General features: G+C 53.5%; 1 protein-coding gene across 1 annotated transcript; it reads right to left on the bottom strand.

The window, feature by feature from the left end:
- Positions 1–321: 321 nt before the first annotated feature.
- Positions 322–1,242, bottom strand: LOC122545102 (RNA-binding protein 25-like; the record flags this gene model as incomplete). Its single annotated transcript, XM_043684271.1, has 3 exons — positions 322–463; positions 860–1,008; positions 1,135–1,242. Coding segments are annotated over 3 exons (399 nt in total), but the record flags the coding sequence as incomplete, so codon positions are not given.
- Between the last annotated feature and the right edge of the window lie 158 nt (positions 1,243–1,400).

Genomic DNA, 1,400 nt, shown 5'->3' with positions numbered 1-1,400 from the left:
GCTCTCTCTCTCTCTCTCTCTCGTGCTCTCTCTATGTGCGCTCTCTCTCTCTCTCTCACGTTCGCGCTCTCTCTCTCTCACGTTCTCTCTCTCTCTCTCTCACGTTCGCTTTCTCTCACGTTCGCTTTCTCTCACGTTCGCTTTCTCTCACGTTCGCTTTCTCTCTCGTTCGCTTTCTCTCTCGTTCGCTCTCGTTCGCTCTCGTTCGCTCTCGTTCGCTCTCGTTCGCTCTCTCGTGCTCTCTCTCTGTCTCGTTCGCTCTCTCTCGTTCTCTCTCGTGCTCTCTCTCTCTCACGTTCGCTCTCTCTCTCTCTCGTTCACTCTCTCGTTCACTCTCTCTCTCTCTCGTTCGCTCTCTCTCTCTCTCGTTCGCTCTCGTTCGCGCTCGTTCTCGCGCTCGTTCTCGCGCTCGTTCTCGCGCTCGTTCTCGCGCTCGTTCTCGCGCTCGTTCTCGCTCTCTCTCTCTCTCATGTTCTCTCTCTCTCGTGTTCTCTCTCTCTCATGTGTTCTCTCTCTCTCATGTGCTCTCTCTCTCTCATGTGCTCTCTCTCTCTCATGTGCTCTCTCTCTCACATGTTCTCTCTCTCTCACATGTTCTCTCTCTCTCACATGTTCTCTCTCTCTCACATGTTCTCTCTCTCATGTTCTCTCTCTCTCTCATGTTCTCTCTCTCTCATGTTCTCTCTCTCTCATGTTCTCTCTCTCTCATGTTCTCTCTCTCTCACGTTCTCGCTCTCTCTCGTTCTCGCTCTCTCTCGTTCTCGCTCTCTCTCGTTCTCGCTCTCGTTCTCGCTCGTGTTCTCGCTCTCACGTGTTCTCGCTCTCACGTGTTCTCGCTCTCACGTGTTCTCGCTCTCACGTGTTCTCGCTCTCACGTGTTCTCGCTCTCACGTGTTCTCGCTCTCTCGTTCTCTCACGCTCTCTCGTTCTCTCACGCGCTCTCGTTCTCTCACGCTCTCTCGTTCTCTCACGCTCTCGTGCTCTCTCTCTCTCTCTCTCATGCTCTCTCTATGTGCTCTCTCTCTCTCTCACGTTCGCGCTCTCTCTCTCTCTCTCTCTCGCGCTCTCTCTCTCTCTCTCGCGCTCTCTCTCACACGTTCGCTTTCTCTCTCACACGTTCGCTCTCTCTCTCACTCGTGCTCTCTCTCTCACGTTCGCTCTTGTTCTCTCTCTCTCACGTTCGCTCTTGTTCTCTCTCTCACGTGTTCTCTCTCTCTCGTTCTCTCTCGTTCTCTCTCTCACGTGTTCTCTCTCTCACGTGTTCTCTCTCTCTCACGTGTTCTCTCTCTCTCACGTGTTCTCTCTCTCTCACGTGTTCTCTCTCACGTGTTCTCTCTCACGTGCTCTCTCTCACGTGCTCTCTCTCACGTGCTCGCTCTCTCTCGTGCTCGCTCTCTCTC

The sequence above is a fragment of the Chiloscyllium plagiosum genome, unplaced genomic scaffold, assembly GCF_004010195.1.
Source record: "Chiloscyllium plagiosum isolate BGI_BamShark_2017 unplaced genomic scaffold, ASM401019v2 scaf_30527, whole genome shotgun sequence".
NCBI lineage: Eukaryota > Metazoa > Chordata > Chondrichthyes > Orectolobiformes > Hemiscylliidae > Chiloscyllium > Chiloscyllium plagiosum.
The sequence above is the reverse complement of the archived record's forward strand: the minus strand, read 5'-3'. Positions and strand labels throughout refer to the sequence as shown.